The sequence below is a fragment of the Oreochromis aureus genome, linkage group 7 (assembly GCF_013358895.1).
Source record: "Oreochromis aureus strain Israel breed Guangdong linkage group 7, ZZ_aureus, whole genome shotgun sequence".
NCBI classification, from domain to species: domain Eukaryota; kingdom Metazoa; phylum Chordata; class Actinopteri; order Cichliformes; family Cichlidae; genus Oreochromis; species Oreochromis aureus.
The window spans coordinates 35,645,693-35,671,163 of NC_052948.1; the positions used below are offsets into that span (position 1 = coordinate 35,645,693).

Consider the following 25,471-nt stretch of genomic DNA (forward strand, 5'->3'; position numbering starts at 1 on the left):
ATGACTACTTAGAAAAATTTTGTATCTATTTTTTCATATCATTAATGTGCAGATGACTAATTCTGGGAATTACTTTATTTCCCGTTTTGCACTTTATTTTGAAGGATTTTTTTATTTTTATTTTGTTTTCCCAGCAGTTGCCTGAACATGTATGGAGATGATTTTAGTAGCAGGCTGTTTTTTGACTAATCCAGGACAAATATAAATCATAGTGCTGCATGTCTGACCTGGCAGCCTTCTCCACCTGACTTAACTGTTTCCAGGATATTTTCCATGTGGATAACAACATACAATGTTGCCGGGTTACGTCTAACACTGGCAGACGTTTTCACTGCACCCAAGCTGATTTTGCCCTGATTTTATGAAAGTCAGCAGTTTGAGTACCCATGCTTCTCTTCTCTTCCTGTGGAGGGTCTTAGTTTTCCTCCATATGGTGCTGTGGCTGTGGTTTATTAATGTCAGGATTTTAATAATCGTAGCATTTGATTGATGTTGGTGATTTAACAAAACCATTACCTCTGCTTTCCATTATACCCAGTCTGTTTCTTTTTCTTAAGCACAATGTTTTACGTTATTAATAATACCTGTAAAAATTATAAGGATCTCTTATAACCTCATCAGAAGTGTAAATCTACACTTCTCCCTAGCTTCGTAGAGTTTTTAGTTCATTGTTTTTACGCCCCAAAGCACTGCAGAGTCCACCTACCCCTCTAGCACTAAATGAGAAATAGGTCCATCTAGTGATCATCTGGTGAGTAAAGCATACATTTAGCAGCTAAACATAACGACGGAAACAACATTTCTGAAAAAATTAGCCAGATCCAAGTTAAGCTGCCAGATTTTTAGACACATGCCTTTCCTGCTGTGCCGATAGTGGGACAGAGAACAAGAAAGATTTTTATAAACCTGTCTGTTTTATACTTTGTGTTATTTTGCTGATGGCTAACCATGATACGCAGCGTTTACCAGCCTTGCTGGGACTTGTTTCTTGATCTCTTTCCATGTGAAATTCAGTTTTATTCAATCCAATATGAATCCAACTGATATACTTTAATGATATTTAGAAACAGACTGTATGAGATATTCTAAAGTGATCCCTACTGGATGGAAAAACTGCTCCACAATATACATCTCGGGGTTAAAGTGCTAACAAAATGCCTGCAGATGGATAAAAATATGAGATATTTCTATGTTAGAGCTGTTTAAAAGCTAATGCCAGCAATATGTTAACAGCATGGATATTAAAAATAATGGCCATAGTCATCATTTGTTGGTTTTTGACACTGTTAAGCTTCAACATCAGTGTTTTGTCCACCACCATGTTGGGTTTTTTTGGAACTGGAAGTTACCTTATGGATCAAAGATTGGAGTCATCAAAAGTATAAAAGATGTAAGTAGCTACTGCGATGTCATCTATTGCAACCTTACTGGTTAATGATTTATGATTGTCAACTCTTTAGACAACAAGCGTGCCGTTTTATACCATATCAATTTTGATGCATGATATGACCAACATTTACATAACAGATTTAATATACTTAATATAGAAATATACATATACTTCTATAGAACTGGAAGTCTTTTCTAATTGCTTTCAGATAGAATCCATCCATCCATCGAGCTTCTACCACTTATCTAAGTCCAGGTTGTGGGGGCAGCGGTCTAATTAGAGAAACCCAGACCTCCCTCTCCCCCAGCAACCTCCTCCCCTTCAGCTGGCTCATATTAGTGTGGAGGAGTGGCTGCGCTACTCTTAGTCTCTTGTGAATGACCAAACTCCTCACTGTATTTCTAAGGGAGGTTATTTGTATGTGCGATCTCATTCTTTCGGTCAGTCACTACCCAGAGCTCGTGGCAAAGTACATTGAGGGTACATTGGCTAATTAGTCCTAACTAGAATTTCACTCAAGAAGATAAGCACAAAACCCCCAAAACTTCTGGTATCGTCAGTACATAATAGTGAGGGTTAATATTATTCAGGTATTACATTAAAAATGCTCGAAAAGGCACCAAATGCAAACACACACCCAGATAGATGATTTACAAAGGAATTCCTGCCACTCAGAGTTTTTACGAGGGAGGAAGGAATCCTTAGAGGACAAAACTATATTTTGTACCCAGCTGTAAATATGCTCTTCAGTTCTCTAATGTAGAAGTCTGTGGGGATTTACTCGAGCCTCAGGAGGCACAGAGAGGAACTGGAGTTGTTGTTGTTTCAGCTCTGGACGTTGCCCCTTCAATCACAAGCTCTTATAGCTAAGGCAATCATAAACAAAACATTAGTCATAGATTTCTAAATTATCCACACTTCACAGTAATTAAAGTTGCGGACAATCTCATAATTCTTAAGGAAATAAATTTGTCTAAAACTGACACTTATCATTAACAAAATGCAGACAGCACTTCAGGCTTCTCAGCTTCATTATCCCACAGTTTGAGTCACGTGTCCACTCCTGTCTCCTGAAGGGCTCAGTTTTTGGCTCTGTTGATACTGCGTCCCACTGCACTGCAGTTTCTAGGCATCTATCAGCAGATGGAAAAGGAGCCATGAACTGTTTGCCCCTTCGGTGTGGGTGGGACTTATTTATGCTCTGTCTCCATGCTCCGCCCACTATGCTGAAAGTATTACACTAGTCCAGGATGTTTTGTTTGAGGAAACAGAGGTGAAGGAGGTTGAGGAAAGTTACCGTGTTAAACAAAATATTCAGTAAGTGTTTTTATAAGTGTCCTAATTGCGTTACAGATGTTTTTTTTAAATGCTCATTGAACTCTTTTGCCTTGTATGCAATCTCAGTAAGGTTGTAGGTTGTAGCCTGGAATGTAAACACAGTAGTTTAGTAACAGTGGGCCCATTGAGCTTTATCCACATCCTGTTTGTGAGCTCTGAAAAAGTTCCCACGAAGGAAAGGTCACTGTCATGCTTGGCACAGATCCAGTCCAATCACACACTCTGTCACACGACCCCTGCGAGCTTTAAAACAATTGAATTATTTTAAAGCACGGTTCTGGATTCAGGGACACTAATTGTTCTGCAAATACAGGTCTAGATTAAACAGCGCAATAGGCGCAATTTTTTTTGAGAAGGGCTGCAGTGTCTTGGCAAAGTTCAGTGAGTAATGTGATAATGACAGTCATGATGGGGCGCATGATGTAACGGCATATTTCAAAGCAGTTGTTGGGAGGAAAACGGGCCAGCAGCGGGCTGGAGCGAAGCCAGTCGCTCAACCAGAGCGCTCTGTTCCACACAGATCGAAGATTACCACATGATCTATCTGCATTAGTTCCATCACTGCTGTCAGAGTGTGGCCACACCTTTCAGATGACAACTGCAAGGCATTTTCCAGAAGCTGCTGCAGTCAGCTGAAGTTGTTTTACTGTGTAGTTTACTCTATTCTATATTTCATCCAGAAGAATGCAGGGTATTGCTAATATGTGAAATGTTAGTACACATGTGAGGAAAAAATTGCTTCAGAATTAGTCATAAGGAAATTTGGATAGGTGTATATTATATTTATCTATATCTATCTCTCTATAGATCGATCTATCTATCGATCTATATATATATATCTATATATATATATATCTCTATCTATCTCTCTATATATATATATATATATCTATCTATCTCTCTATCTATATATATATATATCTATCTATCTATCTATCTATCTCTCTCTCTCTCTCTCTCTCTCTATCTATCTCTCTCTCTCTCTCTATCTATCTCTCTCTCTCTATCTATCTATCTATCTATCTATCTATCTATCTATCTATCTATCTATCTATCTATATATATCAGAAATTGTTGTGTGAAGACTTTGTTTTTTCCTATTCAGGGGTACTACTGTACATGGAATTGGGTTGTTTAAAGCTTTTTGTGGCTCCTGAGGGAACTGCAAACCTGATGGACATCACTTGAGTCAGTGGCGGTCAAAGCTGAAGACTATGAGACTGAAAATTATTGGGCAGCCATCTTGAGGCTACATTTACCTCTGCTAGTAAAACATAGCTGAGTTCCCTCACACTGGGGTCAGGTGATGAATGGCATTGTTGGTATTGTTGTTCCCAGTCAAAATTTTCCCTCTGCAACAGCACTAAAATTATGCAAAAGAAGTGCATATTTATGGAGCGTTTCTTTGCAACATCCATCATTTTTTTAATCATTATTGATTAATCTGTTTATATTTTTAAGACTTTCCTGTAGTAAATATTGAAAGTTGGCCTTTAAAACCACCAAATAAACCAACTTAGTCTGTTTACATACTAAGCTAAAGGATATTCAGTTTAAATTTTTTTTTAAGTGAGCTAAATAAGTTTGCATTATTTCTACATATGTGGCTGTGTTATATAAACAACCTGAAAGTATTAGGTAATATTTTACAGAGCTGGCCTATGGTTTGTGCTGCCTGCAGCACAGCAGTTGTCCTCTGGGCCAGAGCTGCTGGCCTGGCAGCAGCCAGTGGCAGCGCCTCAAACAGAGCAGCCTTTGTTAGAAGGGGGAACGCTGGAGCCCTTGTGACCATAGCTGCCACTCCCTTTTTTGGAGAGAGGGCCAGGGCCTCCCCGGGGTGGCTCGAGGGAGGGACTGTGGAGACTCCCCCCTCCTCCCAGTCCTCTCTCCAGCATAGAGACAAGTGGCACAGCAGCAGGCATGGATGATTGATTACACGCTCCGTGGCCTGATTGGTTCTTTCTCACGTCTGTTTGTGCGATAATTCGGCCACATGAAGGGGGCAGATGGGTGTGTCTGGAGGCGGGCTGCTGTCTTTATTGTCCGAGCAGTGAATGATTTCCCTAATTTTGCTGTTAAAGCAAAGCTGAAGTGATCCACCAGTGAGAGGAGCGGTGATGAAAATGCACTGGGCCCTCTCTTTGCTCTCAGCACAAGGATGTAGAAGTTTGTTGTTCTTTTTAATTTGGAGATAATGCTTTGTGTACTGCAGATGTTCACTAATCCCATCTTAAAGCAGTCAGACTGTTTGAATCCAGTCCCCTCCTTAGATTAACGCCTTTTCTTTGTCCCTATTCATCTTCTTTCCACAATGTCTTTCCACCGCCAGCCTGACATAAACAGTGTCACAGTGAAAACATCCACACACAAAAAAAAAAACCTGGTGCTGGTCCAAACATCCCAGCTCTTAATACTCTTTTACCCCCTGCCCCTCCAATCGGCAATCCCCACCGGATCAGTGTGTTAGAGTATTAAGAGTGTGTACAGTGTGTTTACAGATATCTGTATGCGTGTGTGTTTGCAGAATAGGAAAGCCAGTATCAGCTGAGAGACATTGCACAGCCATGTGTTCCTTATCAGACCTAAAAAGGCCAAGCAGAGCCAGTATTTATGTTTTGCTGTGATTGTTGCCAATCCACTCCTTGAAGTGACATTTCCCAAAACGTCTTTCATCAAATGCCCTTAATCCAGCATCCAGTTGAGCCAAATCGGATACTCACCCTTGTAAGCGTATTTTTATAGGCGGCTATAAATCCATGTCTTTTACAGGGTTGTTATTCCCACAGATTAACTCGAACTGTTTTTTTTAAACAAAAATCTGCAGCAACTCACCTTCTTTATTGTTTTTCCAGAGCGACCGTCTCCTGATCAAAGGGGCCAAGATTGTGAATGATGACCAGTCCTTCTGTGCCGACATCTATATGGAGGATGGAGTCATCAAGTGAGTTTTCCTTTAAGCTGCTGGCAGTTTATTAAAAACCCAACTTTTACCATGTTCATGTTTGAAGCTCTCTGCTGAATCACTACAAACTAACTAAGGGCCTCCTCTGCAGCAAGTAGTTTACTACTCATCTCACCATAATCTCACTATAATATACAATTACCTCCAAATAGCACCACAAATAATACATTCTTCTTGCAGAGTGAAAAGTAAACTTGTCATTATTGCAATACAAAATCTTCAATGTTTAGTGTCAAAGTTACCAATACATGAAACCAGCACTGCCATACTACAATTCTGATCACTTTTTTAGCTTGTCATAATAACTTTTCTGTAAATTCGTTAGGTTAATCGTCATGAGACCAAGCTGTTTTAGTGCCAAAAGTGACTGAGTAGGATGATTTATTTATGATGACGAGCTCTAGCAATGCAGGACAGATACTTTTCTCAAGTCTGGCTTTTATCAGACGGCCCTGGAGAAAGCTGACAATGCAGTCAGTTTTTAGTTTTGACTGCGTTTGCTCTGCAAAACAGGAAAAGTTGTGAGTAAGAAGTTAATTACTTTTTTGCAGAGCATAATGGAAACTACCACAAATAAAACGATGAGCATTGATACATACTCAAAAACTACTACTCTAACCCATAAGTATATGAAACCACTAATTACTAAAAGATAGTAAATGTAATTAATGAAATTAAAATGACTAATGCGTATGTAATTCTAATTAGTAAAATTACTAAGGATGGTGTAATCAGCAGTTTAAGTGTTGCTTTTGTCTTTAACTCAGACAAATCGGGGAAAACCTCATTGTGCCCGGTGGGGTGAAAACCATCGATGCCCATGGTCGGATGCTGATGCCCGGTGGCATCGATGTGCACACTCGTTTCCAGATGCCAGATCGGGGCATGACCGCCGCTGATGACTTCTACCAGGGCACCAAGGCGGCGCTGGCCGGAGGCACCACCATGATCAGTGAGTTGCTGAGCACAAAGCCCCTGCTGTCTGCAACAGAAGATTCAGAAATGGGTTAAAGTTGGTGTCTGAAAGCTTTGTGTGAGTGAAAGGAAGCTGAGTGTGGTGTCCGTGGTGGGTTTTTCCCCACAGTGATTCTTCATTTACTGAATGGCCCTAATTAAACATGTCTTAATGAGAACAGGAAGCGTGCCAGGCCTGTTCATGGGTACGCCAAAATATGAACCCATCCATCTGGTCTGAGCACTCTGAGCCATGAGGTGCTGATTGCTGAACATACTGTGTCAGGAATTTTCCAAAGAGACAGACAGACTCTGTAGTTTGTTTGCTATTATTTTATACACCCTGTTTATGTAATTTTGGCCTGTTGTTGTTGTATTCTGAATTTTTTAAAGGTGCATGCAAAGCCTAGATTTTCTTCTCCTTGGGCTCATTTCCCTTGCACTTCAAAGTCATTAAGCTCAAGTTAAGAGTTTAAGCATTAGTTGAAAACTTGTCTACAGGACTTTCTTTCTACTTCCTTTGAGTTACCATCTATCTGTAGTTTTGTTATGGCTTGGTTTGTCCTAGACATAGTTTTTAAACAGGGCATTGGAGTCAGTTTCAAGTTGTACTCAGATTAAAAAAACCCTCCAAACTCTTACCCTGTGTTTTATCAGTGATTTTTTTCTTTCTAACAAAATATCGTAAATATAATGTAACAGCAAATCTTGGTTCTTGCATTGGTTTAATGGTAATGTTATTTTTAAATTTACATACAAGTATAAAGAGTTGACGTAATGAGCAAAGAAAACAAAGCTAAATGAAAACTTGAACTGTAAATGTCACACTGGCCCTCCCTCTGTTGACTCAACAGGAACACCATCCTCCTCCTGGCAGCAAAACATACTCACACTGCATGCCTTTTTTACCCCAAGCTAAAAGCCGATTGCTACAGCTCCTCTTAGGGCCAGTCAGGTTGGGAATTGGTGTGTAACATCCTGCAGCCTGGTGACACTTGCCAAATAGAGACGATTTCTATAACGAAATGCTCTATTCCATGTAGTTTAGGCTTAATTAAAGGCATCTGAATCCAATCTTAACTACAGACTACATATAAAAGGTACATTTTAGCCACCTTGACACCACTCACTCACTGGTAATAGTCATGTTAGGTTGTTGGGTTTTTCTTGGAGCCAGCAGGGACAATGTTTTGGAGGGATTTGTGATGATATTAGTTATCAGGGCTCTCACACAATAGATACCTGCTAAATCATAAATATAATAGTATTAGAATTTCACTCACCAAAACTCAAACATAGACTTCTTATACTGACCTGTGAGCATTGTTAAATTTAAACGCGAGTTACAAAAATTCTATTAATTTACTTTTATTTATATAGTGCCATATCAGAAAAACAGTTTCCTCAAGGTCCCTTATATTATATGGTAAAGACTACAATAATACAGAGAAAATCCCAACAATCAAACAACCCCCATGAGTAAACACTTGGCGACAGTGGGAAGGAAAAACTCCCTTGTAACAGGAAGAAACCTGCGGCAGGACTAGGCTCAAGGAGGGTCAGCCATCTGCTGTGACCATTTGGGGATGAGAGGAGGAACACAGGACCTTACAAAGACATTCAGTCTACATACATATGTATCAAAGAGGAAAAATAGCAAATGTAAAGTTGGGTATTTTAGCATTGAACTCTATTAAGAATGTGTTTTGGGGCCAGCCTAAAGTGGCCACTTCGGGAACTGCAGTTTCTGCATTCAGTGTTTAGCCCTGGAGTTTGCATCTTGCTCTAGATATAAAAGGTTTCTAAGCAGACACGTTTCATACAGTTTCAGGTCTGACTCTGGTGTGTAAATGTGATCATTTTAAAAAATCAGTTTGTTCCACATGCTCATACAGCCAGGTGTGAAATACATCATTGTCCATTAGGCCTAGATACAACATAACATAAAAAATAGATAAAATACAAGACAGCAGAGTTCCTGTATTTGTGTACCTGTTTAACCGTGTGTGTGTGTGTGTGTGTGTGTGTGTGTGTGTGTGTGTGTGTGTGTGTGTGTGTGTGTGTGTGTGTGCGCGTCTAGTTGACCATGTGCTACCTGAGCCTGGCACCAGCCTTATGTCGGCCTTCGAGCAGTGGCGTGAATGGGCCGACAGCAAGTCCTGCTGCGACTACTCTCTGCATATCGACATTACCGAGTGGCACAAGGGAATCCAGGAAGAGATGGAGACGCTCGTGAAGGATCACGGTACGTCTCATGTAACCACACTCATGTTTGATTATCTTGAATTAAAAATTGGGAAAGTGATTGGAAAAAATAAATATTTAGATCTGCTCGATGCAAAAAGATTAACATCAGTCAGTATCAGTCCTGTAACCTGAGTGCAGCAGCCTGCGCATGATGCACTTAATGCAACTTTTTAAAATGAAAGCATCACAAAGAGATGTTCTATTCACTTTTTAGCAAGAGAGTTGCAAAAACCCAACAATAAAGGGTCTTATTTTACACAATAGTTTGCTTGCATTCAAATGATCCAAACTTACAGTTCATCATCTACCAAGAAACTTTGTGTTTAAGTTGGTTAATGATTAGTATTTTTTTCTGCTTTAAACCTTTCAGGTGTTAACTCTTTCCTGGTCTACCTGGCTTATAAGGATATTTTCCAGCTTACTGATGCTCAGGTAGGTTGTCACTGAATTTTTCAGCATATTCTGCATTGTGCTACACTAAACTGAATTATGCTACAGCCCTTCTGTACAAACTTTTTTAGCTTAATGGCTGTTTATACTAACAGCGGTGATATTAGATATACTGTTGTCCGATCGCCAGGGCAACAAACAGGCATTAAGTATTAACCTAAAGAGGAAGAGAAAGAGATTTTAAGCCTACAGTAAATCTGACCTGATACTATCATAAAAGTCATATCCTACTCTTGATTTTGGCTCACGCACTCAGTCTAAAGCGTGACTTACTGTGTGAGTCTGTTTGTCTTGGCAAGGCTTCCCCTCATGCTGATTTTCCTGTGTGTTTCTCTTGGGACTGCGACAGGATAATGAAAGCCACAAACTCTCTTTCTGACTGAAAATGAATTAATCCCACTTGAAAGCAGTTTTGAAACAGATCTGTGATGATCTTTGCACCTGTGTGAGGAATGCTGGCAGTCGGGTACAGCCAGAGTTTATCATTTTCTCTCCCGTGTCAAACTCTGACGGCTTTTTATTGTTGCATGTTTAGCAGCCCCGGTTGGGGGGAATGATGACTCGTTCAACACCACAGTTTTTCTTCTGTCTGTGAACTCGCTACTTTTCCTAAACTTCGGACTGTGGGAGACTCGCTAATAAAGATTACTACACAATCCGTTACCCAGAACTGATAGTGGAAAAAAGAGCTTATGTTTGCTAAAATTATTTAATTATAGACTTTAAATCCATCTTTTAAACCAAATAAAGACTAGGGTAGACTAAATGTTAGCCCTTTTTCCAGCCTAATTAGTCACATTCATTCAGACAAAGACATTGTCTGAATGACCCACTGACTTAAAAAGATTTTTCCAATATATCACTGCTGGAAATCAAATAAGAAAAAAAAAACATGCTGTGAGTTCCTCTTCATCTAAAACAAATGAGCAGGAAAAAAAAGAAACAACTAGATTTTAAGTCTGTGCTCGAGTTCAAAATATTACTGTCCTTGTCTTTGCTGCAGGTGTACGAGGTTTTCAGTGTGATCCGCGATCTGGGAGCCATCGCCCAGGTTCACGCTGAGAATGGGGACATCGTAGCTGAGGTATAACTTTCTATACCATAACAAGATGCCATCTGGAGATGAACAGACATGAATTTTTTTTTTTTTTTTTTTTTGCATTAAATGGAATCTTAACACCCTAAGCTTTAAGTGTTATGAGACACCGCTTGAAAGCTGGACTTTGAGCTCAAAGACTGTGACACATCAGTTTCTTCTCAGTTGTGACGAAATGTTCAGTGCTAAGCTCTTAATATCCAACAGATGAGGATAAATATTCTCAGAGCTGCTTAGTTTTCACTGCCAAGGCCAGTCATGACAAACATTCGTCCACCTGCACATGACTCAACATCTCGTATTTCCCAATGCGGTTTGTGTGTGCTCATGTGCGTGTGCGTATGTTTAGGAGCAGCGCAGGATGCTGGAGCAGGGGATCACTGGGCCTGAAGGACACGTGCTGAGCCGCCCTGAGGAGGTGAGTCACAGCTACAACTCTGTGAAATGTTGCTTTGACTTTGAGGAAAGCATATCGGTTCATCTCCAAGTTGTTGGGGTTTTTTTCGCAGTAGGGGATGTGACCTTTACGGGCTTCAGCATTGCTGGGTCTGAATCGTTGAAAGTTTTACCTTGAGGCTCTGGATTTTTCACTACTTTATAATCTTCGTAACTTTCTCCTTTTCCCATGATGAATGTGGATAATCACGCCCTAAAGCCACTTTAATTGAGTACATCCTCCCTGCATAAATCAATGTTATTTTAAAATCAGTTCCTTAGTTTTTCTTCTTAAGGTTTTCTGTATTTTTCTAATTATCATCTGATGAAGGCAGTGATTTCTTAGGGGCCTTAGGGGAATAAAGTTAAATTGCCATGGCAGTGCTGCTCCTGCTCAGGTTAATCAAATCTTGACCATTTTCCATGGCCATACATGGAAAAAGAGACATAAAAATAATGAAAAATACCTTGAAATGTTGCAATAAATTGACCTAGCAAATTTTAAATTCCATGTTGCTTTTCACCTCGGAACATTTTCTCTGTCATTTAATCTGTCAGAAAACGTCTCCCTTCAGTGTTTAACCTTGTTGTACCTGCGTTGCTATGCAAGGAGAACAGTTTTTAAAGAAGTTTGTTCTTGCCAAGAGTTAATGAGAATATGAGTTAAATATGAAGCTACAGCTCGCTGCTGAATTCTTAGATATTTCCTTAATATTTAGCTTAAATTGATTCACCTTACTTATTAATTGTATATACTATATATAAATTATTTACCTTTATAAATACATGTGATATCTAAAACACCTGGGCTTTGCCATACTGTTGTGCACACACTAAAATGACGAAGAGTGAAATGAAGAAGAGAATAATAAGAAAGGTGATCACCTCCATCTATCAAATGAACTCTTCTGTACTCCAGGTGGAGGCGGAGGCCGTTAACCGCTCTGTGACTGTAGCCAACCAGACCAACTGCCCGCTGTATGTCACCAAGGTGATGAGCAAGAGCGCTGCTGATGTCATCGCTCAGGCCAGGAAGAAGGGTGAGAACTAAAATAAAGATACTGCCCGTTGTCAGAGAGGAAAAAGAAAATATATTAGTGGATTTTCACAATAATATGAAACTACTAAATTAAATTTAAGCCCAATTTTATGTTATGATTAAGATTAATTATAGACTTCATAGAAAACAGTAAAATAAACACAGATAAGTAGAAATAGATGCAATAAAGCTTTTGTGTGAGTTTGCATGACATGCACGTGAGGAACATAGGATCTCATGCTATGATGGGACTCGTCTTTTATAGGCACTGTTGTCTATGGAGAGCCAATCACTGCAAGTCTGGGAACAGACGGTTCACACTATTGGAGCAAGAACTGGGCCAAAGCGGCTGCTTACGTCACCTCTCCTCCACTGAGTCCTGACCCGACCACAGCAGACTATCTCAACTCCCTGCTTTCCTGGTAATTGGATGCAAACACATTAGAGGCAAAGTTAAAACGAAAATGTCAGCAGTGCTTTTTGTCTGAGCATGACACAGTCCTGTCTGTCTTTTTTGTACTAAACTTGTTACATAGTGGAGACCTTCAGGTGACAGGAAGTGCACATTGTCCCTTCAACACTGCCCAGCGTGCTGTGGGCAAAGATGACTTCAGCTTGATTCCTGAGGGTGTGAATGGCACTGAGGAGAGGATGTCTATCATCTGGGACAAGTGTGTGGTGAGTAGATTTTGCTTTTGGGTGGGGTTCACAAGACCCTGTGTAGTCCTGTGAAAACTCCCCATGATTCAGTAGCTTGTAGAACCACCTTTAGCAGCAATAACTTGAGGTAATCATTTTCTGTATGACTTCAGCCTCTCACATCATTATAGAAGTCTTTAGGCCAAGTTTGCTTCAGTTCATTGAGGTTTGCAGACATTTCTTTATGACGATGGTGGCATCGTGTTAACACTCACCTGAAAGCTCCAGACCAGCAAACTGCCAAAACTTCTGCTTTTATAGAGGTGCTCACACTTTCTGATGATCAGTTAATCAGGCGCATTTGATTAACAGCACCTGGCTGCTACTTACCCACTTAATTCCCATGGAAGCAGTGAGGGTGGACTTATTCTTTCACAGGACTTTGTCTCGCAATACACTGAAGGCGTTTTCACACTTGGCTCTATTCTTCCCTCAGAGCAGCTCAGAGCAGTTAGTCAGCTCTTTTCACGTTTATGTTAACACTCTAAATGATGTCAGACCTCTTTTAGGCAAACTGAACTGGGACTAATTTGAGAAGTGTTCAGTTCACTTCAAGTCCATACTGCGGTCTGTTTACCCTGTGCATTGTAAACAGAAACTCACTGCCGGTGTATTATAGGTCTCTAGGCGTCTCTAGGCATGCTGTTGACAATATGCATGCAACTGCTTAAAAACCAGACTGACATATGGAGTGAAGTAAAGCTTTACTCCAATTTACACCCAGCTGAAAGGGAATGGCTTTATTGGGAATATATCGCAGAGCTGTGGGAGTTGTGCCAACCCTAAAAATGTAATTAAAGGGGAATGAGGTGATTTTATAAAAGTAGTCTGATACCATCCTTTAAATGTACTCTGTTACAAGTAAAAATGCTAGATTTTGTATCATATCAGATTAAAACTAACAGTACTAAATGAAAAAAAATTCCCCCCTTACTGTCATTCTGTGTTAAAAATCAGTCAAATCAATCAGCTTTTTATTTTTTGTTTTTTGGTACAATAACTTTTCCCAGGATTATTTTCCATGTTGCAGGTCCTCAAAATACATATAAATGGCTCAAGATTTTCCAATTTTTTAATTATTGCTATTTTTTCCAATTTTAGGCTGTGACAAGGTCATAAGTCACACCCCAGCCATTTCAGTTTACATAAATACAACAAATCGATTTTACACTCACTCAAAATGTCACAATCTAATGCCAAAACCTTGTTTCTCTTCAGTGTTTCTGCTTTATCAAACCAAATTTGAGCACCAAAATCACAAACTATATCATAATATTAGTAGGAAAACACCAGTTTAATGTTTGTGACAAAATATTTAAAAAGTACATTTTGAATAAACTTCCAAGGGTCGTAGCTCCAAAAATTGCACCCACTCCTATGTACTTTGAGGGCCAAAAACAGTGCTTTGTCCTCTCTCAGATCTACAAAAAACAGAACAAAAACAAGCTAAATTTCGTGGTCCAAGAAGAGGATTTAGGAGGGTTGATCTTGATTAATTCAAAAAAGGGTCATATGTGAATACATGTAAAACAGACAAAACACAAAAGAGGGCACAAGCTTTGGTAGCATTCTCACTCTCAGCTCTGATTTATTTCAGGTAACGGGTAAGATGGATGAAAACCAGTTTGTGGCCGTGACCAGCACAAACGCTGCCAAGATCTTCAACCTGTACCCCCGCAAGGGCCGCATTGCTGTGGGCTCAGACGCTGATCTGGTGCTGTGGGACCCTGACGTCACAAAGATCATCTCCGCCAAGAGCCACCAGTCGGTATGGTCCTCAATTATTTCTACATAACTAGCTATTAATACTGACACAGAGGTCTCTTTTCTTCACTAATGAAAGCCTACCATATACTGACTTTAATTACATACGCTGCATGTGCCAAAAGTTTGCGGGCATTCCAAGCTGCTAAGGAACTGTTTCCTGTTTCTTTCAAACAATACATTGTCATAGCAACAGCGTTAGATGAAAACCAAAAAGCTTGAAGGTCTGAAAAATGTAGCTGTCCAAATTTTGAGTGGTTCTGGTTAATCAGCTAAGAGTAGTTTATAAAAATATAGGACAGCGAATTTCCTGTAAGTGTATTGTGCTGTGACTGTGGATCGGTTTGAGGATATTTATATTTTAAGAACAGAACTTTTTAACAAAAACTGGAGTCCAGCAACAAAAGTACATATTATCATATTAAAACAAGCGGCGTTAAATAAAAACCCACAAGCTTCAAAATATGCAGATAAGATCGTGAAAATACAACCCCCGGAACTTATGGTTTCCTGTAGGTGGCGCTATGACAAAGACTCAGTATTTGAATGCAGATATATTCCTACTTGTAAAAGGCTAGCCTTGAAACTAGCCATTTTGGTAACTCCTTATGAATGAGGAGAGAGCAGTAACTTTAATGACTACTTCCATGACCACAAGAGCCTCAAAACTACATGTATAAATTAAAATCTCATTGTCTCATTCATCTCAAGCTGGTATCAGAGTTCAGGATCCGCATAGAGTAGATTATTTAGATTAGGATAAAATTCAGGTGATTTCATCAAATGATTGTTACTGTTTGATTAAGCTTTTAAATTGCTAAAACAAAATATCCTGCATTCTAAAATGTGGACCTTCCTATTTTAACTCTTTCTGAAAAGGTAAATGTGTGTGACGATTACATCACTGGAGAGGTTCTTACAGACTGCTCACAGTCTTAAAATGAACAGATCCCAGGGGTCAGTTCTTTTCCTGGCCATGTGCATTTTACTAAGCACATGGATCATAGAGGAGAGCTGCTGTTAATGGGTGTGGCTGACAAATTGCACTTGCAGAGGATAGCGGGGCTGACATCCGGAGGTCTGGCAGTTAGATCTGGGCGTGTCTCTCCATTCCTGACTCCCAATCCAGTTCCTGCATTACCTGTTGGGGAACACATATATAACATTTGCTTACATATTTACTATGATAACCAGTAGATTTTTTTTCTGCAACCACAAAGTAGAAACTGTTGCAACGCTATTTTGGGGGGCTTTCTGGCACAGAACAGTTACTGTCTTTATGTCTTTGGGATTCTTCTGTGGATTTCTGTTTAGTGTTCTTTAATTGGCAGGTCTCTTCTATTAAATTAATAATCAATAACATGTTTTTTAGGAATCTGCACCACAGAGAACCTTAGATGTGACTGCTCTGCTTAATTATCATGGAGGAGTTTGTGAAAGAGCTACTGGTGCTGTGCAGAAATGCCACAGTGAATGACTTTGGGATGTGGGGGTGTGGCTTTGTTGTGGACATGATGCACCAAAGTTAATATATGTATTTGAAAGCTAATGTGGGGGATTCAACTTTGAAATCTCTCAGGGGGTGCTATCAATCCGTATTGCCCCATCACTGCCCATCAATGTTTAATGACCTTTCAGTCACACTGAGGCCCTCAAACACATTATTCATTCTTCTACACTGCTTGTTGCTTGTGATGCTAATAACACTAATTGTTATGCATGTAACTGATGACATCCAGAGTTAGTGGTTGATAACTCTTTTGTTGTGATAAAGGACTCTTGTTTTATGGCAGCCTGTCTGCTGGAGAGGGTGTGGGCCTCACACAGTGTCGAGGGAGTGATGTCATCATTAAAATCTGCCAGAGAGCTGGAACACATCATTTCTGATTGTTAGCAGGCCGGTCACTGTGCATCTGTATCCGTGTGTGTATGCATGGAAGACAGAGAGAGCTGTACACGCTCATGGAATCTGTCTTCTTAATCCCGTCATGTTCTTCGGTTTCTTTTTGTTCTGCTTGGTCAGAAAATAACGGACCAGTGTTCAGGGGAGAAATTGCTCATTTGGAGTGTGTGTGCATGCATGCATGCATGCATGTGTGTGGGTGTCATAGGATAACCCAATATACCAGTGATCTCATTTTAGGCTCTGTCAGATTGCCATGACCTCAGCTTTAGCTCAATAAGCTTTTTGGGAGAGGAGTCGTAAGGCTTTCAAACTGGTCACACAGTAACCTCCACACCCTCCATGTCCACACACAAGCACTAAAACAACACCTTCTTCTTCTCTCAGCCTGAAGACTAATGCCTCTGTACTCTGCATTAGTAGGCCCGAGGAAACACTTTTATGTGAGTTAAATCAGTTAAGCTCCTATGAAATTACAGAAATTTTACACAGTGAGTCCTTCAATATAACTCTGGCAGCTTTTCAAATAAACATTCAGTGAGAGCGTCATAAGTCTGTGAACTAAAATGGCACGCAGAATGTGCAACAGGAGGTTACGTCAGCCTTATGATAGCGGAAAATAAGCGGGGGGAAGTTGAATGACTGCATCTCCGCTTTGAAGGTATTTCTGTTATGATTTAAAGTGTCGGCATGGCGTTAGGAGGAACAAGCAGCTGCCATAAAACATCACAGGAACACAGCTGTCGGGTGTCAGACAAGAACTTAAAACCTGTTTCAAATCTAAAAGCACCAACAAAAAGGCTTATCTTTAAAATGTCGTACGTACAGTGCAATACAGTTAACAATGCGGGAAAATGTTCAACATATGTAAATACACTCAGATCCTTCAGTCCTTATGTTTGGCATTATATGCTATAATAAAGGAGTGATGTTTTATATTGTATGTTACTTTTGACACTACTGCTTTCCTTCTCCCCACAGACTGTGGAGTACAACATCTTTGAAGGCACAGAGGTGCGCGGCGGGCCTCTGGTCGTGATCAGCCAGGGCAAGATTGTTTTGGAGGACGGGAACCTCCACGTCACAGAGGGCTCAGGACGTTACGTGGTCCGTAAACCTTTCCCTGACTACGTCTACAAGAGGATAAAAGCTCGCAGCAGGGTACAACACTCCTCTTTGTCTGCTAGGATCTGTGTTTAATCGTTTAATCAGATGGTAACATACTGGAAGTCATTTTGACATTAAAGTTGCTACCCACACCCAGCAATTTCTTTTACGATTGGTAATTGTTTTGTGGAAAATTGGAGGGATGTTACATCTTGTTAGGAATTGGCCAAACTGTCCACACATCCTTCTCCACGGTGTGAATCTTTCCTTGCTAGTTTCCAGTGCTGTGACTGACTTGTGTCTCATTTCCAACAATGCAGCTGGCTGAGCTGAGAGGCGTACCCAGGGGACTGTATGATGGTCCAGTCTGTGAGGTGTCAGTCACTCCTAAAACCATGACTCCAGCCTCCTCTGCCAAGACTTCACCTGCCAAACAGCCCGGCCAACCCATCCGCAACCTGCACCAATCTGGCTTCAGCCTATCCGGTCAGTCATTTTACCATCAGTTCAGGAGTCATTTTTGGGGATGTTGAAGCACTGAATCCATTTTGGGGGGGAGTTTAAAATAATTTACTTTCTTTTTGTATATCAGAGACTCAACATTGATGAGTCAAATTTAGCACTAAATTTAATCTGTATGAAAAGCCTAAACTAAGGGATTCTTTCATGACATACGGAGTTAAATACTGCATGCATATCCACATATTGCTCTCAAATAAGCCATGCATTCATTCAAGTGTAAGGGGCAGACTTTACACTGAAATTGGGTCCTTCTGTTGGACTGTGACTACCTATCAAAAATTAAAAAAAAGAGGCAGTTGGATACTATGCACCATAAAAATCTTTACATTTGTCTTTCAGAGCTAATAATAATAATAATTGGTAAATCTGTGTGAATATTCATTGAATATTCATTATCCATTTATTTTGTTACTGCTATAGTTTCATTTTTTTTTCTGTGCATGATTGACAGTTTAAAAAACCTTGCTACAGTATCTCTTTTTTTTTTTTTTTAACCTGTCCCGTTTGGTTCTTTTGCCATCAGAATTATTGTCTAAAGGCGAAGAAAGATGCCCAACGGATTTACTTTACCAAATTGACCATCCCAGCCTTGCCGTAATGGTCCATTTGATTCACCTTTTATTGTTTATTTTATTTTCACTTGCTGAATACGGGACAGACTTGACTGGTGGAAAGAAAGAGGGAAAGAAAAACAGCTGAGAAGAGGGACGGGGGAGAAGGGCAAAAACCAAAAACCAACAGAATAAGCAGATACTTGCTACAGTATCTCAATCTATCCACTGTCTGAGCCGAGCAGTTTTAGCTCCTCTCCCTTGAAGGCCATTTCACTTTAAAACCAACTTCTCTTATTGGCTGAGGGACATGTGGTATCTGGCTTCACTGACACCATAAATACCCAAGAGTAGAAAAAGGGTCTGGTACCTGAGCAGTCACTGAGCTCATTAATCAAACGTTTGGCCGCATTAAAAATGAGCAGCCACCATATAGTATAACAAGTATATAACACGTCCACTTGAAGTGTGTTGTGTTATATTTTGTTTGTCTTTTAGTTTGTTAAGATTTTCCATCTTAATTTTGTGTATTCAGACCTCAACATTGCCTACTTTTTTAAGGACAAAATATTTAAAAAGTACATTTTATTATGCTGGGTGAAGTTTTTCAGCCAGCTATGAGGTAAATAGTAACTGTAAAAATAAGATTTGATTTTGATGAAAAAAATAAAGGAAAATGGGGGAAAGAAAAGGTAAAGCTGCATATTTTATTATGTTTCAGTGTTTAGGAACTACTCATCCCACGATGCATTGCAAATTTCAGCTTCCATAACAAATGACTTCCAGCCTTCTCAAATTGAATCGTTTTCGTTTCCATGTGTGTGGAAAAGTGTGGCCTTGTTATCAATACAATACGGTGCTACATTCTGGACTGCAATTGATGTTTTGTGCTCACATTTCCACGGTAACAGCGACCTCCAGCAGCGACCTCCAACAATGTCTCCAATTGGAGACATTGCTGTTTTGGATTGTGGGTAGAGTAGTTTATCTGCAATGTCACAAATAAAACGTGTTAGTGTTAAAACAAGGTTGACATCATGCAGACAGGAGCACATAGCATTGTTTCACAGTGTCGTAGCTCATAGTAGGTTTACTATGGATGGTTATGGCTTGTAATTAAAATCACTGTGGACAATGTGAACGGAATTTTTTTCCCCTCCTTTTGTTGACTTCCCAAAGGAATTTTTCCTGCCACTTTCTAGTATTACAAAGACCAAAATTCATAAAACGAATCCTTTCCATTCGATCACACAGGAGCTCAGATTGATGACAACGTTCCTCGCCGGAATACCCAGCGTATCGTGGCGCCTCCAGGCGGCAGGGCAAACATCACCAGCCTGGGTTAGAGCCCCATCCTCAGGCGCTGAGGAGGAAATGAGGATTTGTGGATGGATGGCCAGCAGGAGCTGAAGTGGTGGGGGGTGAAGAAGCTACAGCATTACACCAAGATTCAAACTCTTCACAACACCTCATCAGGCCACCTGTTAGCCTCCAGCCTTCATGTCCTCCTTTGCTGCTTTTTTTTTTTTTTTTAATTTTTCCACTTCTCCCCCAAAACCTGTTCCTAGAGGACAGAGTTAGGAAAAAACACACAAACAAAAAAGGTCTGCCTCATATGATGAAAAAATTGACAAAAAAATTGATAACACTCTTTATTTGAGCACTTTTGACTGCATTATTTAGTTTTTATACTGTAATTTCTCCCTCCCATGTATCCCTGTGATATTTGCTTTGCTGTTGTTTTCATTGAGGGGTTAAGTGAGACTAAAGTGATGTTATGCAGACGATAAAGTTCGAGCAGGATGTCTGTTCTTTTTCCATTTTTTTTTTTTTTTTTTTTTTGCATTTTGTGAGGCGTTAGAGTGAAGCATGGATATAAAAACACACTCATTTCCTTTTATCCTTTCTTTTCTCGAATAGGCCAAACAGTAAGTTGCTTGAAATTGACCAATTTTGCATTTCATTCAGCCAAAAAGAATCTAATACTTCCTTCCAGCTGTTAGAAGTCTGTGATTTGTATTATATCACATTTCAGTCCCTTCATTTTCCAGTCCATTGCTGTCTCTCATACAGTGCTACAATCGATATTTAATTGACTATTCGCCACGAAGACGGCCTTAACATTTGAAAAATTGAACATGGTAATGCTGTACTATGGGTACAGTCTGTTGGGAGTCAGCTGGAGAGTCCTGTGGAGCAGAAGGTGCTTTTGGCACGTAGTAAATAGAGCTTTATTCTTCATCTCTGTGTGCAAGGTCATTGTTAAGTGGGATTGATTTACAGGGGGAAAGAGAAAGTTGTGCTTAATGTTACTTCCGACTTGGCCTTTCCTTGCCTTACTTTCTCTTTAGCGCCGTCCTTTTAGAGAACTTTTAGGAGTGTGGGGAAGGTGCCGTTCACTACGCAGCTACATGTTTTCCCATTTGTTTACATTCCCAGGAATCACAAAGGTCCAAATTCTTCATTGACAGCAGTAGAAACATCTGACAACCGTCCGTCACCAAGCAGTGCATTTACATACAGGATGTCTCTCCTTCCAAATGTGACTGTTTTATACTCCCCCCTCCCCCCCCACACACACCTCATTTTCTTTCTACTCTTTATGTGCCTGAACCCACAGAAGTTGTATTGATAGTCAGATTTTAGCTTCTTGTTTTGTTATTGTTTTTGAGGTAAGTGAAGGATGTAAGATAAAAAGATGTAAAATAGCCAGGATTAACCGATTCAAAGGTGCCAGATTTTGCGCTTTCATTGGGCCTATTCTGAAGATAGAGCCCCTGTAAAGATGAACAGTGCTTGATATGTTGAAATGTTCTGTTGTTTTATAGTTTTGAACTTGTTGTCAAACTGCTTTTTAGTGTCATTCTGTAACTAGGTGCCTAAGGGCTGAGCACTATTGATTTATGCTTGAAAGTAGACATGAGCTAATGTACTTCTGACTAGTGTGCAGTGTTGATGTGTGAGGAATGGGACACGCACAGCAGGCTCCTGTACAGCTCTCAGTATGGCTGTGGAGTTAACATTGCTCCAGGCTGTACTGCAGCTGTATGTTCTTGTTCTTCTCCTTTTTCTTTTTTTTTTTTTTTTTTAACAGCACAGTCTGGTTTTATTAAGCCAAGTAACTGATTTTCACCAGTAACCATATTTCTGCCTGTGACTAAACGCTGAATAAACTTGACATGAACATAACCAGGGGCACTTATATAAACTGGGCTTAGATTCTTTAAATGCGCCTGTCTAGTTAACATAGTGACAGCAACTTAGGGGAAACCAAAGGTGAAACACATACATATTCCCTACCATTAAAAGGGTTAGGGATCACTTTGAAATACAGTACAAAATAGTCATCAATGTAATATTATACTGATGGAAAATTGGGTCAAATAACCATGTCTTTCATTATAAACCACTGATATTTTTTTTTTTAGTGGAGATAATTTATTTGAATTTCAGGGATAGGACTACACCTCAAACACACCACCCTTCTGGTTCTATATTTCTGAGAGCTGTGCCTCCTCTACCATGCCGGGGAGCCGTTACCGATCCACACTGTGGCCTTTCCTAAACCGCAGTCACAGGTCCAGATCCTTGCTCTCTCCAACCGCACTTCTTTCAGTAAACCTAATCATATTTGAGGTGTGATCCCTGCTATTGAAATGAGATATCCTAAGACAGCATGGAGAAACTTATTTTCAGCAACCATGTCTCCCGTGGTCAGCGGGCACATTGTTTAAAAAAAAAGATGTTTTCATGTAACGGTGTGTACTACTCCCTTCACACACTAGTGCAAAACTGACTCTGGAAAGTGGAGGACCTGGATGCTCGATTGAGCGAGAGGACATAGTCTCTTGTTTGAGAAATAGGCATCTAATAGAACTACATATGGCAGCTTTATTAAATAGTAGCCCTAAGAGCCTCATTGTGCTGGTTTTTGAAAAGAGTAGTACACACTGTTGCACGAAAACTCTTTGTGGGGCATTTTGAGAGTGTAATCTAACACAACTGCCCTACCTGCTTGTCTAGCCAAATTTATGGCTTCTTTACTCATCACATTGCAGGAGGTAGCACTGTGTCACTCAAGCACAGTCTGCTGAATGTATGCCTAGATGGATGCTACATGAAAAATCATCGATTAATGGCTTCTCATTAAAACAAATGTGCAAAAAGGATATTTCCAAGTAACCCCAAATTTCTGAGTGGTTTTGTGCATAATGTAGATATTAAAAGTTACACTTTCAGCCTCAGTGTTCCAGGTTTTCTCCCCTCTGACAAAACAGGAAGTCTGTAGAAGGCAGACTCTTTCAGCATTACAAATGCTTTATGTATTTAAAGAATCCAAGGCAGACGGGAATGTAATAAATGCACGTCTCTGAAGCATTCAAATATGTGACGAGATAGGAATGTCTTCAAGGCAACTTAAACCTCTGCAAGTCAGAAGTGGAGAATTTTACTGTTTCACAGTTTCTTAATTCTTTTATACTTTTAAAAAAACTTCTTCAACCATGTTAGCATTCTGCTGCGGCTTGTAGTAAGTTACCGCTCTTTTAACGTTGGTTAAAAGTGTAGGTGAGGGTGAGGCCCACAACACCAGCACAGTCTGGCTGCATCTGCTCCTTTCGCTCTCCCTTTTCCTTCTTTCTCTTCCTCCCTCCTTGGCTCTTTGGTTGTTTCTGGCTGTTGCCGTAGAGACAGACCCCTCCACTCTCATGGGGTTCTTGCTTTTTTTGTTTGTCATGGCAACGTTTTGTCAAATTTGAGGTTGCCATCAGCAACCCGTCTTGACCTGGAGCTATTAGTATGGGTTTTTGCGGACACACACACACACACACACACACACACATTTTTTTCATTATTCACTTAGAGTGCTGAAACATTACTACATAATCCTGTGCTGGGTTGTGTGGAATTCAGAATGCTACCATAGTTCACAGTGCACTGCAGACTATTGAGGAAACACACACACACACACACACATGCATAGACTCTTAGCACACTAAACAGCAAGGAGCCTTTGCTGCGTTGCAGCGCCTGTGCCTGAAAAAATCACTCGGATATTAAATACTAGCTGTCGTTATTGGCATCCTCTTCGTGTCCCATGCCTCCTCAGTTTACACGCATACACACACTTATACTCCTTTAATGCTCTGTCAGCTTGGATGCTTTTTCTATGCCATATTATTGCTAATGATATACGAGTGATATGTATGTAAGCAACATGCTGCAGATTGAGAGGAGCTTCTTTCCATTCTGAGGTTGTTGATGCTGTCAAACATCTCCTTTGCCACCTGCAGCCCCTCCGTCGCCCTCTGTAAGCCTTTAACCTTTGTGAAAGTGAAACTGTGTGATGGTATTTGTCTTGGTGGCTGTGGGGTTTCTGGGATGCTTGCTCACTATGTCAAATCCCACGGATGGTGATGTAAAAAAAAAAAAAAAAGAAAAAAGAAAGAAAAAGAAAAGAAAGTAACAATGAGGACTTCAATGGATTAAAAAACATTAGAAAAAATGAATTAAATCTGTGTGTTTTTCATTACCTATTATGGGTTGTGTTAAGCAACATGTTTTCCACACAGTGCACCACACTGACTTTGATGTAGTAAAGGAAGGGATAACTATTAGACAGGTGAATTAAAGGCGGTAAGGCTTTACAATTCATCACAAAATAAAAAGTCATTTGGTCCGTAAGTAAAATAAACACAGTCATCAATAAACATGATATATTTCACCAAGTCATTATTTATGTAGCAGTATCCTTCCTGTTATATTGTAGAACCAGCTTTAACAGCAATAATGTGAAGTAATCGTTTTTTGTATGATTTTATCAGTCTCTCACATCATTATGGAAGAATTTTGGCCCACTCTTCTTCACAACATTGCCTCAGTTCATTAAGGGCATTCGTTTATGCACGGCTCTAAGTTTTCCCACCACAGCATCTTAATCGGGCTGAAGTCTGTTGCTATGACTGGACCACTGCAGCGCCTGCATTTTTTTTGTTTTTTAGCCATTCTGGCACAGATTTGCTGTTTTGCTTGATATCACTGTCCTGCTGCATTTCAGCTAAGTTTTAGCTGTCATCTAGGAAAAGAGGCTTTCTCCTGGTAACCCTTCCAGACAAGCCATGTTTGTTCAGTAGAAACTGCTTTGTGCAGTTTCTCTGAGCATTGCACGGTCTGACCGTGACGTGAATTTGCTGGGAAATCCACTCCTGGGAAGACTGGCAACTGTTTTGAATGTTTTCCACATGTGAATTATCTTTCTCACTACAGAATGATGAACTTCAGATTGTTTGGAAATGACTTTATAACCTTTCCCAGATTGATGGGCAGTAACAGTTGCTAACAGTTGTTAACACACACACACACATACACGCACACACACACACACACGCACTTGAATGCTCCAGACCAGCAAAATGCCCAAACTTCTGCATTTATAGAGGTGCTCACAGTTGCTGATGACAAATGAAAGAGTACTGGGCTGCTGTTTAGTGTTTCACACACTGCCTCTGCAGTCTGGCTTAATTTTTGTAGAAAAAATAAAAACACAGTCTAATATGTGTAATATGCCCTTTTGTTGTTCGTCTGAAGTTATATTTAAATAATTTTAGAACTTGATGAGGGAAGGATGATTCCCCCCCCTTATATATGAAACCTTAGACTTGAAAGAAGCTGTACTTTGTTTTTTATATTACTGTATTTATGAATAACTGTTTAAGGAAACTGTGTTTTATTTAGCCCAATCAGATCAATAAAGATAGTTACCTCTCATTGCACCTCTGGCTTGATCTGTAACATGTCCTTAATCACAGCAGATGTTTTAGTATACATGATTTGAGCGCCCTCTGTTGGCATTAAGTACGGTGTGATCGGGTAGTGTTTAAAATGTTTTGCACAAGACAGACACGGCCAAGGAAAAGGCAATACTAAGTAGACAATACAGCACATTTAAAAAGCAAAAGAAGCCAAAAAAATAAAAAATAAAAAATAAAATAAAAATAAAAAATTACACGTTTTGCA

At 39.9% G+C, this 25,471-nt stretch overlaps 1 protein-coding gene across 1 annotated transcript in view; it reads left to right on the top strand.

Annotated features, from left to right (window-relative positions):
* Positions 1 to 25,222, top strand: part of dpysl2b (dihydropyrimidinase like 2b) — a 29,714-nt gene extending 4,492 nt beyond the window's left edge. The window contains exons 2-14 of the mRNA XM_031739027.2: positions 5,581 to 5,669; positions 6,458 to 6,642; positions 8,725 to 8,889; positions 9,262 to 9,323; positions 10,345 to 10,425; positions 10,787 to 10,855; positions 11,792 to 11,912; positions 12,177 to 12,333; positions 12,448 to 12,589; positions 14,208 to 14,378; positions 17,259 to 17,438; positions 17,705 to 17,870; positions 19,712 to 25,222. Of these exons, the coding sequence (XP_031594887.1) occupies positions 5,581 to 5,669; positions 6,458 to 6,642; positions 8,725 to 8,889; positions 9,262 to 9,323; positions 10,345 to 10,425; positions 10,787 to 10,855; positions 11,792 to 11,912; positions 12,177 to 12,333; positions 12,448 to 12,589; positions 14,208 to 14,378; positions 17,259 to 17,438; positions 17,705 to 17,870; positions 19,712 to 19,803 (1,680 nt within the window). The 3' untranslated portion in view covers positions 19,804 to 25,222. The remainder of the gene's footprint in view (positions 1 to 5,580; positions 5,670 to 6,457; positions 6,643 to 8,724; positions 8,890 to 9,261; positions 9,324 to 10,344; positions 10,426 to 10,786; positions 10,856 to 11,791; positions 11,913 to 12,176; positions 12,334 to 12,447; positions 12,590 to 14,207; positions 14,379 to 17,258; positions 17,439 to 17,704; positions 17,871 to 19,711) is intronic.
* Positions 25,223 to 25,471: the final 249 nt, after the last annotated feature.